Here is a 15239-nt window from a genome sequence, read left to right as displayed (position 1 = left end):
CGTAATAATACCCAATCGATTTAACGATGAAATATTCCAGCGTTCCATATCCATTTTGCCGCGAGTGCGGCATATATTTTACATATCTATGGAATTGAAAGCGGATATGCGCGTATTATTCCCATACATGTATTTCAACCAGAGGCACATACATACACGTACACGCGCTCTTGATATACATACGCATATGTATACGCACATTCTATATTCCGTTCTACGGTATCAAGATGAAAGTCGAATTTGTCTTCCAACGGAAATATCCTTTTAAAAGCGAACGCTTGTGTATCTTTGATGTCGCCTTCGCCTCCTGATTTTATGACATTTGTTCTGTTCAAACGGTGTAATGAATACAAATTGATCATAAATTTAAATTGAAACACCGTAGACGCGTCGCATCTTCCAGTTAACCGCCGAAACAGATTCGCGTTAACAAGCTTCTTTCTCCATTTTTATTCCTTTCGAATCGCACTTCTTTCGAGTTTCCATCAATATTGTTTTGTTTTCGTTCGATATGAATTTCTACCAGGAATTTATATTGCATCTAATTTCTTTCTTTCTAGAATGAATTGTTTGTGCGAGATATTCTATTTAAAAAAATTCATAACAGTGAAACTATGATTAAAGAAAATCTAGAAATTTATTTTTTCAATCAATGAAATGTGTGAAATATTTTATGTAGTATCGGATCGCTTTTAGCTAGTTGTTTATTTTGTTCATATACGTTTTTAGTTTAGATTCTATTATTCATAAATAGCAGTTTTACTCCATGATTGCTCCATTCATTTTTGCCGCGATTTCAATTCGATTTCAATCTTGCTGCTATTTAATTATAAATCAAGCATGACCGATTCAATTCTGGTTCAGTCATTATGTGTATTTTTAATTAAATTTGTTATTTCTCTGTGTGCCGTGTATTTCGTTTATTTTACAGTTAAAATTCTATAAAATTTTAGTTTAATTTCAGTACCAATCCGACTTCGTACTTCATTTTCTTCCGATTTAAATTCAATTCCTATTTCATTTTCAAACAACGCGTCTCTATTCCTACTGTTCAAGTTCGATTTAATCGATTCCAAATTAATGTCCATTTCATTCCTATTTAGTTGCATTTAATTGAAATATTAGTACAATTTAATTCTGTTAGCTTTAGCCAACCGAATCAGTATAGTAATCAATACGTAATGCAGTTCTACAAAATACAGTATGTAATTATAAATCATTCCACTAGAAGTATACAATTTTTATCACTTTTAATGGAGGGTCTCTTAAAAATGGCAGGAATCTTTATCAAAAATAAAATAAGTCCAGATAATCTATACATAGAATTTGTATTTATTTAAAAGATTTTGTTACCAATGTCCATTTATACTCTTTACCTATTAATCCTTTTTTTAAAATGCTTCTACACGCTGTCTATTAAGTTTTTTATTAAGTTACTGTTCTACTCTTCGTGTATTCATTCCTTCTACTCGTTCGTTTATTAAATTATGTACCATTCTGCTCTTCTCCTGTTAAATTAATACTAAATTTTATTATTCAATTTATCCTATTAAATTCTTTCTTACTAAATTAACATGACACATAACTTGTCCAATAAATTCTAACTTTACTCACAATTTTCTCAAACTGAATAGTTTGTACAATTTTTCATCCGAACCTCATGCCAATGGACTTGTATTCAAAATTAATACATTTTACACTGCGTAAAAGTAACAGATAGCTTATTCGCCAACTCTACGCTCTATACACTGATGCGTATCAAAGTTCCTCAACTTTTGTTACATCGCTTGGTGGGATTAGCGGCCTGCTTTTCTCCATAGAATTTTAGATTCATGGATAATCTCGCCTCGGTGGTGCAAGGCGTCGCGCCGTTCCTTCGTTCTAACTACGGCTTTTCTGGCCTTCACGCGGCATCGTTCTTCGAGCTGTGAATAACAGAGGCTTTAGGAATTTCCTCGGAGTATTTTTTCGCTGGGGCATCCAACATGTGATATAGTCCGCGGAGCGAGATCGTAAACGTTAATGGTGCCGGGACTTTGTCAGTTATTACGGTACTTCCGAGTTGATCTCGTGTTCCACCGAGGATATACTTCCGGGCAGAAAAGCGAAAACGGAACGGCGTAGCGGCTTAAATAAGCTGGGAAATATAATATTTTTATACGATTTCAAGCTGTCCAGCGCTCCGTGTTAACCATTGCGTTCTTTTAACGTCCTTGTTACGATGTCGCGGTGTTAGAGCAATTTCAGCCGAATTCAGTTTCAGTTCTCTCCTATCGTTTCTAGTTTTTTCTTTTCCCCATACTGAGCTGATCGATAACGATAATAATAATACGTATAATTAACGTAGTAATCTATCATCTTACAATTAGAAAATTCTTCGCCGACTGTCACGATTATATCGGTATAATTTACAACCAATATGAAGGTGCATGAAACGTAGAAGATACAAGATCTGGCGAAAATGACTATACAATGAGTAGGCGACGTGTGAATAGCCACCATAAACACATAAATAAGTGTTAAATTTGAATTCGTTAACACATGAATCGCTAACTGTTTTAAATACTTCTGTAACTTTTGACAAGTTTTCAGATTCGTTTCAAATTTCGTCGACGTGATCACAATAGTCGAGTCTCATTATAGTGTTGATGAAATTTCAAAATGTTTTGTATAACGCAGGTATAATAATATATTCGTAAACAGTTTCTACGAATACTTTCGTAAGCCACTGTTACTGTGTTCGTAAAAGCCCGCAAATCTGCCGCAGGAAATACGCGTCCGTGATAAACTTTTAATGGGTGTTAACAGGGCGAGAACGTTGCGATCCGATTTTGCACGAAGATTAGCGGAGGTCAGTTGGCGTGGTTTTAATCTCGCGTAGCGTTCCTGTTCGTCGAACGAGGGGGAAGCAAAAGGGGAAACGAGTAGAGGAAATCGGCGCCATGGTGTCTGGACGCCACACCCTGACAAACCCGGAACCGTCCGCTGTTCTCGACACACAAGACGAAGAAGAGCGTTATAGTAATCGAACGGAATTGAACCGGCAGTTTATGTTCTCAATTCGCGCTTTCTCGTATCTTAGGCAAGTTTTGCGCGTATACTCGCCAACAGGCAAGCAAATGGGAACGCGAAACGGACGTGTTTTTATGCTCGTCTATCACTTACGAGCCATGATTTTCCGAATTCGGTAATGTTTTTCGGAAATGGGTCTCCGAACGAATTGTCTGCCTCGACCTAAAATAGAATCCTTAGTTATTCGCTCGAGACAATCGAAAATCCTGTTGCCTTCGTACGACGAATGTTTTAATGCTTCCAGCAGGAAATGGCTTGTTTTATTTTATGGAAGCAGATTCGTGCCAGTAGATTAGTAGTGAAGGAATGTTATTTGAATTTTTAAGGGCAATTTGTTTCTGATTCATTTGGATTTGTAGCTTCATTGTTATAAAGTTAATAAAAAATAAAATCATTTGTTATTGATATTATGGAAGAAGACTTTATTACGTTTATCTTTTGTAGCGAACACCGACGATATTAGGAATCTAGCGATACTAGCGATTCTTTATATTTTTTTTTTTTTTTTGTGTATTTGATAAATTTGATTACAACAAAGATATGAAAAGTTCAAAATTAAATTTTATTATATTAAATATTTACTGTAATTTTTAACCTTTACATTTATTTCTTTCGATCGAATAAATTTCAAGTTTGGGACATTTCTGTCATTAGCTTAGTTTTATTACCACTATAGCGTCAAGAATGAGTTTCTAATTTTTAATTTTCATTGCTGATGGCTCGTAAATAATCTGTATTTAAAACACTATACAAGTTTATAAACATATAACAAAGATACTCGCGGAACCGTCGTAAAATTCCACTCCATTAACTAAGCATTTGTTAATTTACGTGTCCGCTGGGATACCATGAAGAAACAATTAATTACGAATAGCCATAACGAACCATTCGCCTGTTTTTATTAATGGTCGCATTCGAGGGTGTAAATGTGACTTCGGCCCCAAGACGGTGGCTAGGACGGGCTGAACTTCGAATTAACGACCTCTTGGAGAAATGTTATAGTATTCCCCTCTGTGCTCTATCATCTGTGATAAAAACAACGGCAAACTAAGCCAGAAGTAAATTGAAAACGTTGAAATATCGCTGATGCATGGGTTGCAATTAAGGCAATTTTACGGTACTGAATTTCGAACTAATTCTATGAAGAAAATATTTCCAATGAAAGTTTTAGAACATATTAGTAACAAAGAAACTAAGCAACTTCTTAACGGATTTTGCTTCTGCAGATTTTTGACAAAAGATGGAATCATACATTGTAGGTTAAAATGTAAGAATTGAAAGCGCAAAAATGATAAAATTTGTCGAAAAATGAAAAAAATGAAGTGATACGTGTAGGAAATACACCTGCGTAAAATTTGAACACAAGGACGATAAACGATACATAGACTTTTTGTTCGAAATTTTGCAAAATGCACATAGTTTTGTACTATAATTAATAATATGAATTATTATAGCAACACCATTATGAATAACATTGTTCAAAAAATATATACATTTGTTGCAATAAACCTTAAATACACGAGTAACGCCTATTAAAACTATTGCAAGTTTAAACAATTGCTGTTACGAAACTAATAGAAATTTTTAAAACCTATTGCACTCAGCAGAAAGAGTAAACCTTCCTTTGTAAAATGCTTTTGTTTCATTTCGATACGACTTTCCATTGTCGAGATATCGTCGTTCGAAGAGAACCGAATTTTCCAATAATTTTCTGTCGCTGTTTCTCTCGCACGCTCGGATCTCTCACTCGCACGGCGCCACTGACCAATCACAACCTAGTTAATAGTGCGCTGGTCAGTGACAGACAGCGTTTGCGTTCCTTTTACTATTTCTACTATTAAACGTACGCATTTCCTGAAAAAGATATAGGTCAGACCACTGCAGGCTGTCATTCATAGTTTCATAGGCTTAGATACATCGCTATTATACTTTCTAGTGCTATATCTTCGGAACCAATTGAGATATCGACGTAAATCAAAATACATTATTAAGGGTACTCTTTTGCCTATCTTCTAGGCAGATAATACTTAAATATTTCGTGATTGTTTTATGTGTATTGTTTATAAAATATTAATACAGTACTTGATGAAGTACTTGTTGGTATGTTATTTTTATTAAGTCTGAAAGAAAAAAGACTTTTCATAGAGAATTATATGGTTTTACATTGGTTTTTGTATGCGAGATTTTTACATGATAAAATTGCTATTTCTCGAAGTAATAGAAGTTTCAAGACTCAATTGTAGAAAATTTAAACTTGGAAATTATATCTTTTAACAAAATGATATATTGCACATAAGAACATGATTCAATGTTTTGTATATTCTTTTAGGAATTTTCAGAGCTTCGTTGTACAGGAAATTATAACGGAATTACATTTCTGCTGTAAATGCATGTTTGTATTTAAGATCGCAAATTACCTTCGCGACTGTTTTACTGCCATACAATTTCATGGTATTGAAAACAACCTATTTCGATAGAGATAGATAATAATGCGGTAAATGTTCGCTATATTAATTCTAAATGGATACTGTTATATCGTAGTTAACATCTAATTATTCAAAATTGTAATTCAGTCTCATCATATTATTGTTCTAATTCCCAAATTGTACCCGTACGAAACGAGCTATTTTCGTTCTGTTAATTTTACTCTATCGACCTATTAAGTTGTTGTTATGTGTAAAATATCTGTTTCCTTGAAAAATATATATCATTGCAATTTTCTTATTGGTATCATACCATGATTTGCAATACAATACAATATTGCAATATCGCAGTACGATATAAAACACTGATAGCTATTTCAAATTCTCGTCAAATTTCTCGTCATTCACAAAAATCATTTCCATAAGGTGCCATTATTGTTATTTATCGATATAATATTATCACCAATTAATATTAAATTTGTTATCATTTCTCTTCTCAATTTCGTCATTAAAAGATTCACTCTCTTACGTATTCTCACTCGATAGCTTTCTGCCAATAAATACGACATCGACGCAGCTAAGTTAAAAACCTGGAAACACAGCGACACATTTCTATCGTGTCTTTAATTTCACAGCAGTTGTTTCAGGACAGAAGTATTCCTTTAACCGCGCCAAGAGAAATGGCAACGTCTCCCTGAAAGATGTACGCCCGTTGTCCCAGAAAGTTCGCCCCCAAGAAATGTCGTGTTCCAGGAACAGGTACTCGCCACACGTAACAGCCTCTGTGTAAAATTCATCCGGAGGAGAATATAACCCGTTCTGGGTGAACCAGCACAGAGAAGGATTGTCTGTCCCGAGGAATCGAATCTGAAAGTTGCCTGGTTCAGTTGTCTTCCATTCTACGAAACATATACAGGGTGTTTCTTAAACATTTCTCGGTATTTCACAAGTTCAACAAATATAAGAAAACTGGAAAATAAATGTCGTACTTGCATGAGTTGAACCTGGATTTTCTATTTCGATTATGATGAATTGAGAAAGTATCGGTTACTAAATTTATAGTTCTACATTTAACGCGAGTAGTGTAACCAAAATGATGGACCTAATCGTTTAACAGACGAATAGTAAAAATAGTAAAAAAAAGATTACGGTCAATGACAATCTTTCCCTTTCGCGAACAATGGAAATTCTAATCACAGAAAGTTAAACTTCCACAAATTTTTATAATTCGCGAAGTTCAAGCACGATTTATTTTTATTCGCACGATATCTTTTCTTATTTATCTTTCGTATATTCGCAGTCTGAGTCACTGGATTTATAAATGAAAGTTATTCTATATACAGAAACATATACAGATATGAAATCATATAAGAAATTAAAGTTTCGCTGGACACTTTGATCTTCCCTCTCTAATGATTCGCGTCTGGCAAGCAAGATAAATGGACATCAAAGGAATACAGGAAGTTTGCTCATCCTCGTCGTCGTTGCAGAGAAACGAGACGATTCATTTCTAGGTAGCCACTCTGGCATACAAACACGAACGCGTATCATTGTTTTTTTCCTTGGTGGCTCCGTGACAGAATCCTTTGCAGCCGAGTCCTCGTGCCGGATAAATGGAACAAGCTCTTCCACCCACTCTTTTCTATTTTCTTTGTTATCATGCAATCTCTCTGGCCTCTGTTTTTCTTTATTGAGCATCGAGAGGAGCGTAGCTTTTAACATGGCTCTCTTACCAGTGAAGAAACGTTTCGACATAGCAGCGGTTTATAAACTGGAATCGACAGATCCTCGTTTAACTCTCGCGTTCACGATTTACTGGCTACGATGCTCGACCGCCTGTACGCGTATGTTCGATGGCTTAGTTCGCGTACGTGAGTAATTTAGTGTATAACATACAAGGAAGGTAATAAGTAATATGTCGGGGAATAAAGAGAACATTTTGCTAGAACGTGGTGTGTTTAATTCATTTCGAAGACAAAATGCAATGATATGCTAGGTTGAGTAACGAAGTATATATTAGCGCTTTTTTCTTTTTTTAAAGCAGTGCGTCAAGCGTTACTAATAATTAAGAAGTATCTTACGTATCAAATTATTTTATAAATATATCTTTCATCGAAAAATTCAAATATGTGTATTTTTGTATTCTTTAAAGAACTTGCGTAACATTCTTCGAAATAATATACATTAATGCGACCATGCATTACACAAATGATGATACAATAATTAAAGATGGAAATAATGTTTCTTTTGCTCATTAGCAAAAGGCGGGAATTTTTCATAAAAAGTAAGATATGTCAGAAATAGATTTTATGTCGCTGAAATATCATTTGTATGAAGCTATTATCATCATATATACTATATAGAAGCTGTAAATAATTTTTATGAAATACTTTATGAAAGAATTCAAGGATACCTTTTCCTTCCTAGTTCAACATCGATAAAAAGCCGATTGTATCTTACATTCCGAATTTGAGAAAACAATTTTTATCATAACAAAAACGATCTAATTATTCCTAAAATCTTTAAAAACATGCTTCAAGAAATTGTTTTTCTAAGAAAGACGAGTTTCTTGTAAAAACCATTTCAAAGCTACCCGAAAAATATCAGAAACCTATCGAGAAGAAGAAAATAGCAAAATACGCTAACTTTACAAAGACAGGATACTTTCAAATTTCCAATATTCCTCAATTTCTTTCCGAACTTTCCATACAATCCGATACATCCAATATCTAAAATAATTCACTCTGCAATAAAGCTTCACTTCTCTAAAATCATTTCAACTTAACGCTCCCGGTATCTATCATCTAGGAAGCGTATTCCATCATGGTGTACGTCGATCCAGCAAAGGGACAGAATAGCGTTGTCGAGTAGAGGAGGGATACTCTTTCCAAGAGATAAAAGAATCACAGTGATCGCGGAGAAAAGCGGATAAATAGTGGTTCGGAACCTTGGAATCGCGAACTCTCGGATAGTAAATGGCGATGTGCCTTTTCCAATGAGGCTGGATGGCTGAGAGAAGAAGGGTAGTTGCATCCTACCGCTGCTGTACCAACGGCATCCGAGCCGACACCCATGAAATAGTTGCGTTCCTCGCCGCAGAATAAATACCCCATCCCCATTCTCCAGCTTTCCTTCGTGTCCGTTTTTCCTCTTGTTCTCACTTTATCTTCTTCTTCCATCGTTCTGTGTCCCCGTTTCCTCTGGTTGGACCGCGATGTCGTTTGTCTTACTATATCTTCGCCTCGAACACCATCAGCAACGCTGGTATCGCTTCGGCTCTCGCGACTCCACGAGATTAACTGTATACTTTCACGTTTACAACCAAGCTGGATCTCTAGTAGCAATTTACTTCGAAACTCGTTGAACTTGTCGATTCCAACTAGCATCGCGGAAAGGACAACAATCCTTTCGTTTGTTCGCCGTTTCCTCTTTTTATGTATCGCCTGCAACGATTAGGAATGATCCTGGACGATGGATTAATTTCGTTACTTTGTAAATTGTTGCTGAAGTAACGGGACGTTGAATGATGAGAATTCTCTTTGGAAATTCGATATGTCTTTGATGGTAATGGTAACGGCGATAAGAAGCAGACGATATAGTGTCGATATGTATGATCGAATAGAAATTGATCGAGGTTGCTGCAATAACGAGACAGTTCCACATTCCAGTAATTTGAGTGAAGCAACAGAAATCAACTGAAAATCTATTCATATTTCTAAAAATTCTATGCAGTTTAAAATTGTTCGATGCTTTGAACAGTTTCAATAATAATATATCTCGTTGAATTTTGTTAGAGAAAATTAAACCGAGCGAGTTGAAGGGATGCAAAAGTATAGCAAACTAATATATTTGCGTCGATTCAGCCGATTCCATCCGTAATGATTTATCGTTCCTAATGGTTTCCAGATTTACGGTCGAAAACTGTATAGTTCAAATAATTTCATCGATACAGTGATAATACTATTATATTATACCAATAGAGGGTATTTAGAAATTTAATGTTATTGAACCTTTTGATGAGCACCAGTTACAAATAGGTATACATTTTTTAAATTACATGTTTAGATTATATATGATTTCATTTATATACATTTTATTCACAATACAATCTCATTTACGCATATTTTCGTCTCGTGCTCAGACAGGCAAACGTTAAAATATTCTTTTTAAACAGGAAGAGGATATAAATTCTTATATTAAGTTTTGAAGAATTTGTTAAAACAAATTTAATTAAGTATACAAGAATATTCGTTACGATATCTAAAGAAATGATATCCATCTGAAAGAGAACTAACGACTTTTAAAATAATGAATTCGTTGAAAAATACATTGCTTATATGATACAACATTCACAATATTCTTATTTTATCATTCATATTTTAATTTCATTAAGTGAATTCAAGTAGACGCAAAAAAGCATCAAAAATTACTTTATGAAGGAAACAGAGTGGGACGTTCTTAATTAGACAAACTTAAAATTATCTCGCGACAATGAATTCATTTATCAATTCATTTATCCAAACGTCGTCGGCGAGATTAACAATCGGTTGAATTTTCGAAAGGACGTCTGACCTGAATACCGGTAACACGAGTAAACGATATGATGTTTCAAAGCTTTATCGGGAAATTCGTGTGTCAATCCCTGACTTACGCGAGAAAATGCGGCAGAAATTTAAACGTGGTGCACACGCCAAATCGATTCGGTAAAAATTCGATCAATTCAATCGATATAAATTATATCAAGTCATTCGAAAGTGTACGACTCATCTTCTGATAGACATCGATGGAATGGTCATTTGAATGGAACATATTTCATTGGTATGATATCAGAATATTGCAAAATCCAAATTTATGATCGGAAATCTCTGACATTACGAAGTATGTATAATAGTTTTAACATTCTAATATGTTTCATGCTGGAAAATTAATAATTAATATTAAAAAAAAAAAAGATCTACAGTAAAATGTATATATGTAAGTTAGGTTGACTAAAAGCAGAAATTATGATTTGTATATAAATGGTATATGTAAGGTGGTTTATTAATCTATTTGATATAAATGTTATGATAATAAGCGTTCTATTTCGCACGTAACATAATGTTACATAAAATTCTTTAATAAAGTAACAATTTCAGATTGAAATTATACAGAACGAAATGGAATATAAATAATATTTGTAGGCGATAATATAAAATAACGTTACAGCGAAGAAATCTGATAAGCAATATACAGTATACGTAAAATATTACTTTAATATGTTTCAGGTTTTACACATAATCAACGAAGTATTGGAGCCAGTACGCTCGAATTCCGCGGAAATGCCAATTTATAGCCCGAACGCCTTCGAATTTCTAAATCAAAGTGAAAATCTCGACTTGGGTGTTCATCGTGTTCGGTAAGCAATAATTCTTTTTTTTTTTTCTTTGATAACTGTTTTTCTCTTCCGAATTCCAACGGAAGTTATTCAAGTGACGATTAACTTGAGAATTCCCTGGTAAGATATTTCCTCTCAAAATATTCATCGATCGAAGCGTAACACACTTATGATTCTTCCGTAAAATCTTTTCTGAGAAAATATTTTAATACTAATAGGAAAACGTAATATACAATTATTATTCGCGTCTGTTTAAATTTTTGTTAAATATTATTTCTTCTCAAATATAAAATAAATGATTGAATTTGAATTTAATGATTTATTTAATAATTTAAATAAGTATAAAATACGGAATATCAAGAATATATTCAAAACATTAATATAGAAATATAATATTCTTTAAATTATTATTCATCCTTATATTCAGTTAAATATTATTTCTAATTAAAATTACATAATTGGACGCTTTCTATAATAAAAACATAAAGATCAAATTTCATTGTTTTCATCAATTCTTATTATCGTTCTCAAAACAATGATAATCCTATTCGCTTCCTTTATTATTCAGTATCATTTATTGCTTTCTACCACTTATCGAATGTAGTTTCTTTTCCGCGAGTGAAATACATCGACGAAGCCTGTTCACGTTCGCCAAAAGATGAAGATGCAACCAACTTTCGTAGTTGTTTCTTAAGTAACTTCGATGCTCACTTTGTCAAGTCTTTATCGATATTTAAAGTCTCGGTGCCGTGGTGCTTGCCATCTGAGTAAGTAAAACTCGAGTGAATTAGCTTCACCCTTTCTAAAGTTCTTTAAGCTTCGCTGCATTTCATTTACCGTTCGTACGCCGAACAACGTTTCCGCTTGTTCTTGCAACGTAAAGCAGAGCCCAACTTTTTCCATATATACCTGCGCGAAAAACTTTGTTAATAAATCATTTCGAAAGGATTCATCACCTCTCGCGCGTAAATTTTCACATTTTAATTCAATCCTCTTTAATTTCATCTACGAATTCGACGCAATTAAGGACACAATGCATTCCTGTGTTCAGCTTCAGTCGATAAGAGATTATCGAGCGCCATGAATTTATAAATGATTTTATTCATTGAAAATGTATTGGACGGTCTAACGGAATATAAAATGAATAACGAAGAGTCAATTTGAAACGCAATTACGTTTAATGGTATATATAGAAAGATTTTTATATAATAACAAGCTCAACATTTCAAATTATATTTATAAATCTTCAATAATTATAATGTTAAAGTTTTATAAATGAAACTGTACGAAATCGCTTATTTTAGCTTTAACACTATTCCTCTGTAAAATTATGTCAAAAAAGGAGGAGAAATCCTCTATACATTTTATCTGTCATGTCATTCTTAGTTTCGCTTAATTTCTAACATGTTCTATAAAAATGAAAATAAAATTACTTGCTCTATGGATTTTACCTGAAACGACAGTCTTGTTACATCTATAGACCATTATTCTTATTTGCTTTCAGTATTTTTCTCAAGTGGAGAATAAAATAATTGTCAAATAATTTTTATTTATTTCCTACCATGTTCTTCATGAAGAATAAAATTAGTTTTTCCACAATTCTATCTGCGATCATCATCTTGTTACGTGTATGAATCTTTATTGTTATTCATCTTTTTTTTTCAATTTCTCTCAAAATAGCTGTTATGTTACATAACAATTTACTTTACTTTAATTGATTTCTTACTATTTCCATCAAATAGAAAAGTAGAATCATTTTTCCTATAAACGTTATAACCTTCACTTTCATAAAACAATAAATCTTGTTTCGTCTACATAAAATAACACGAGGAAAAAAATAGTAGAACTATATTCAATTAACGAGCCCGACTTTCTTGCAGCATCTTCCGAAAGCGGATCTTGGAGGAGAAGAAGGAGGAAGTCTTCAAGGCGGACGGACGTTACACCTTTCTTATCCCCGTTGAGGAGGGTTTCCGGGTAAGCTGCTTAGCAACCTTCCCATATCGATCATCCCGAAAGGACCTTAATATCCTCTGTTGCGAAACCTTTGAAAGGATTCAGTACATACCAACTGGTTCTGCTCGTCCCCGGAAGTGACAGATTCTGATCGATTACATTCCCGATGAAGCGGAAATCCATACAAAACTAATTCAGTTACCATTACAAAAATTTCTACGCGACTATCGAACTCAATGGTCGTTTGCTGGTGAGAACTGGCATTAAAATAAAACAGCAGAGTACGTTTTGCGTTTATTTCGAATTCTCGAACAGATCGCAATCTGTCACGTATCAAATGTTCTTTGGATAGATTCTTTTCTTTCTTAATTAATCTAAAAATCAACCAACAATTTAATTAATCGATTAACAATTGAAAAATAGTGTCGTTTTTAGATTTACTTAGGTATATTGTTTGGAGTTATTAATTGAACGAAATGAAAGAAAAAGATTTTTGTATATATACGAGAATTTACAAATATCAATAAACGATGAATGAAATATTTCATCCGGACTTTATTGAAAATCAAATTCGGACTTTAAAAAGTTTCCATTGTAACGGAAATTTCTCTCTATGGATCAAAACGTTACAAACTTCTCCTTTTGTTAAATCCATAAGTAAATTACATTGCACACAATTCTCTGTCAGTTTAACACTTCTAGAATCTGAGCTATACAATATTTTATTCAAACTTCATCGAGAATTATATACGTATTAGCAATTTCTCTCTATAAACCAAAACATTACAACCTTCTCTAGTTACTAAGATCTAAACGAATTAGACGATCCGAGATCAGACACAATAGAAATTACTTATCTTGTTATTTCAAAACATACCTTTATCCGAGAAATGCGTCAGTGAAACAGAAATGTCTCTCCATAAACCAAACTTGTACAAACTGCTGCTCAATTGAAATGTAAGTGAATTAGAGCGTTCATGATCAGACACAATACTCTACCGTTCTAATACTCTTACTCAAGCATATCTAGCAATAAATGAACAAGGTTCATACGATCAAGCGTATCTCTATTTATACAATTTTTCTTTATTTCCACGAACTCTTATCGGAAAATTTTCCTGAGAAAAGAACAGCAGATCGATTGAAGCAGAAAATTACCGGTTGCTAAGTGGGCGGTCAATTAAATTTGATCGCTGAGCGTTCCTCTTATCTCTAGGAAAATCTAAGGAGGAAAGGTGAAACGTTAAACGGGAGCGTCAAGATTACAAAAAAGTCGATGGCGCGCCGCGAACAAGTCCGTTGAATTATAATAGGCAAAGTTAATAACACAAGGGTAACCAACAACAATGCAACGAGCAGATACGATCGGTAATTTGCCAGCTCCGGTTTTTCGTAATTCCGCGATTAAAGTCGCGTGCGTTCGATCAATTTCTACGGGTCACGCAATCAATCTTCGGGTGTGAAATCTAGAACAGAGTTTTCTGTAACTTGTTGTAGCTCCGCGTAACGATCAGGAGAGTGGCGTATAACGGGTAAAAAATTTTGAGCGTCGAAAGATATCTCTTGAATAAGGAAATGGAAACTTGGAAGTAAGTTTGGGTTATTTCCGAAAGTTCCTTCCAGAACGAGGTTAAAGGAACTATAGGAGTGAGGAGTCGATTTTCAGAAACCATATATGCACCTCGTTTTATCGTTTCGTTGATTCTTCTTCAACTTTTATTGTGTTCTTGGGGCAAATGCGTTGGATATTCGAGTTTGTTAAGAGATTCAGTGTTATAGGAGTGTGTTATGTAATGTCGGTGCGGAATTTTTGTAGGTTGCTTCATAAACAGACCCTTTTCTGAGTGCTAATTTACAGTAATTTGAAAGAAATATTATTATTCGTGACGTATTTAAGGAGATACTTACGTATGATAAGTTTTCTAGAAAAATGACACATTAAGAATTCGTCAGTTTTGAAAATGAACTCTACAAATGAATTATTTGCATTATTTCATCCAATAAAATTGTATTGTCTGATAAGAAGAATTTCATAATTTACGAAAGCTATTTTAACCCCTTTTTGTTTACTAATAAAGGACAGACATAAACAATATTATATTAAAACGCCTTAAAACACCAGGAATAAACTTTCGACTAAATTATACAAATATTCAAACTGATTTTCTGAAAATGTTAAGTTTTCTAGATTTGCAATCATCCTCCAAGCAATCAACAATATATTGAATTATCTTTCTTTCGAATATTTTCGTTTACAGCAATTAAAATAATTTTTACATCCCTCGTTAACGTACCACCACGGATGGTTTATCATTATTCAAACAACCTTCGCTAACACATAAAAATCCGAAATCGCAACATGCTAAATAATAAAATCCTGCAACAGACATCCCGATACATGTTCCAATAAAACC

General features: G+C 33.8%; 1 protein-coding gene across 6 annotated transcripts in view; it reads left to right on the top strand.

The window, feature by feature from the left end:
- The window catches only part of LOC122571058 (fasciclin-1), a 384771-nt gene that overhangs the window by 290703 nt on the left and 78829 nt on the right, over positions 1-15239 (top strand). For all 6 annotated transcript variants that reach the window (XM_043734279.1, XM_043734278.1, XM_043734277.1 and 3 more), the window contains exons 4-5: positions 10760-10890; positions 12750-12846. In XM_043734279.1, the coding sequence (XP_043590214.1) occupies positions 10760-10890; positions 12750-12846 (228 nt within the window). The remainder of the gene's footprint in view (positions 1-10759; positions 10891-12749; positions 12847-15239) is intronic.

Source organism: Bombus pyrosoma, linkage group LG9 (assembly GCF_014825855.1).
Source record: "Bombus pyrosoma isolate SC7728 linkage group LG9, ASM1482585v1, whole genome shotgun sequence".
Taxonomy (NCBI): Eukaryota; Metazoa; Arthropoda; class Insecta; order Hymenoptera; family Apidae; genus Bombus; species Bombus pyrosoma.
This window is presented reverse-complemented; position numbering and strand designations above follow the sequence as displayed.